We start from the raw sequence: 2500 nt of genomic DNA on the forward strand, positions 1-2500 counted from the left end.
GCTCTGTACACACACACACACGCACACACACACACACATGCACACACGCACACACATACAAAGACACAGACACACACACACACACACACACATACAAAGACACAGACACACACACACACACACACACACACACGCACGCACACGCACGCACGCACACACACACATACACATACAAAGACAGAGACACGCACACACACACACACACACACACCCGAGCGCGCGCACACACACACACACACACACATTACAGGAGGAAAAGGAGAAAGAAAAGTGTAGTGTAAATGAATGCAGTGAAAAGGAAACAGAGTGAATCTGATATTACAGGACAAAGCTTCACTGAGGCACTGAGCTGGTCATCTCACACAGACCGGGGTGTGCGCGTGCGTGTGTGTGTGTGTGTGTGTGTGTGTGTAGACTCTGACCTTGTTGTAAGTGTATGGTGTGGGTGAGGTAGGTATAATCCCAGACTTCTCCTTCTGATGTCTCCTCTGAGCCTCCAGTACCTACAAAACACACACACACACACACACACACACACACGCACACACACACGCACACATACACGCACACATACACAGAGTTTACATACCTGCCCTCCCCAAAAACACACAGATACACACAAAGCTTCCAACACATACAGACATGGACAAATTTGTTGGTACCCTTCCGCGAAAAAAGAAGAACCCGCAATTTTCTCAGAAATAACTGGAAACTGACAAAAGTAATTGGCATCCATCACTGTTTATTCCATATTTAACAGAAATCAGACTTTGCTTTTGATTTTTGATTGAGCTGAATATTTTAAATAATAAAATGAATGAAAATAGACAAATGGACAAAACTGCTCCAGCTGGCTCAGGTTTGCTGGGTGTTTTCTCCAGACTGCATGTTTCAGCTCTGTCCATACATGTTCCGTAGGATTCAGATCACGGCTCAGAGAGAGGGACACCTCAGAATAGTCCAATGTTTGGCTCTGAGCCATTTTTGGGTGTGTTTTAGCTGTGTGTTTTGGGTCATTATCCTGTCTGAGGACCCGTGACCTGTAACTGAGACAGAGCTTTCTGACACTGGGCTGTGTGTATCACACCAGAACACCCTGATAGTCCTGAGAGTACACTGGGCTGTGTGTATCACTCCAGAACACCCTGATAGTCCTGAGATTACACTGGGCTGTGTGTATCACTCCAGAACACCCTGATAGTCCTGAGATTACACTGGGCTGTGTGTATCACTCCAGAACACCCTGATAGTCCTGAGATTACACTGGGCTGTGTGTATCACTCCAGAACACCCTGATAGTCCTGAGATTACACTGGGCTATGTGTATCACTCCAGAACACCTCGATAGTCCTGAGATTACACTGGGCTGTGTGTATCGCTCCAGAACACCCTGATAGTCCTGAGATTACACTGGGCTGTGTGTATCACTCCAGAACGCCCTGATAGTCCTGAGATTACACTGGGCTGTGTGTATCACTCCAGAACGCCCTGATAGTCCTGAGATCACACTGGGCTGTGTGTATCGCTCCAGAACACCCTGATAGTCCTGAGATTACACTGGGCAGCGTGTATCGCTCCAGAACACCCTGATAGTCCTGAGATTACACTGGGCTGTGTGTATCGCTCCAGAACACCCTGATAGTCCTGAGATCACACTGGGCAGCGTGTATCACTCCAGAACGCCCTGATAGTCCTGAGATTACACTGGGCTGTGTGTATCACTCCAGAACACCCTGATAGTCCTGAGATTACACTGGGCTGTGTGTATCGCTCCAGAATGCTCTGATAGTCCTGAGATTACACTGGGCTGTGTGTATCGCTCCAGAACGCCCTGATAGTGCTGAGATTACACTGGGCCCTGCACAGACTCAAGGCACCCCGCACCAGACCCATGTGTAATACTAAATAAAGAAACACTTAGTTTGAAACTAACTATACTATAATATATTCACTATAATCTTTATAATTTATAATTATTTATAATCTTTTCTGGTGGCACCAACAAATCTGTCCGGGGGGGTAGTCCAAGTATGTGGTAACTTATCAAGGTTAGTCACTAAACCACGTACTTGGAGTACCCAAGTAATATATTGGTGTGTGTGTCTGTATATATATTTGTGTGTGTGTGTGTGTGATTGTGTGTGTGTTGGTGTCCCACCTGAGGTGCTACATAATACGGAGTGAACTGGGGGGTCATCAGGTCACCCTGATCGATTTTGGCGAAACCAAAATCACACAGTTTCACTGGAGCGTCCTAAAGACAGACACGGAGACAGAGAGACACAGAGACAGAGAGACACAGAGACAGAGACAGACACAGACACAGAGACAGAGAGACACAGAGACAGAGACAGAGACAGAGAGACACAGACACAGAGACAGAAACAGAGTTACACAGAGACAGAGTGACACTGATTCCCTTTAGGAAAATACAATCTCAGAGAAATGAAGACAATTATCATAAACATCATCCAAAATATATAAATAATAACATTGATCA

General features: G+C 46.0%; 1 protein-coding gene across 2 annotated transcripts in view; it reads right to left on the minus strand.

The window, feature by feature from the left end:
• Positions 1–2500, minus strand: part of mapkapk5 (MAPK activated protein kinase 5) — a 15759-nt gene that overhangs the window by 5157 nt on the left and 8102 nt on the right. For both annotated transcript variants that reach the window (XM_030768431.1, XM_030768439.1), the window contains 3 exons: positions 2159–2254; positions 423–503; positions 1–3 (listed from right to left, as the gene is read on the minus strand). The exon at positions 1–3 is cut by the window's left edge and continues 185 nt beyond it. In XM_030768431.1, the coding sequence (XP_030624291.1) occupies positions 1–3; positions 423–503; positions 2159–2254 (180 nt within the window). The remainder of the gene's footprint in view (positions 4–422; positions 504–2158; positions 2255–2500) is intronic.

This window comes from Chanos chanos, chromosome 1 (assembly GCF_902362185.1).
Source record: "Chanos chanos chromosome 1, fChaCha1.1, whole genome shotgun sequence".
In the NCBI taxonomy this organism is placed as follows: domain Eukaryota; kingdom Metazoa; phylum Chordata; class Actinopteri; order Gonorynchiformes; family Chanidae; genus Chanos; species Chanos chanos.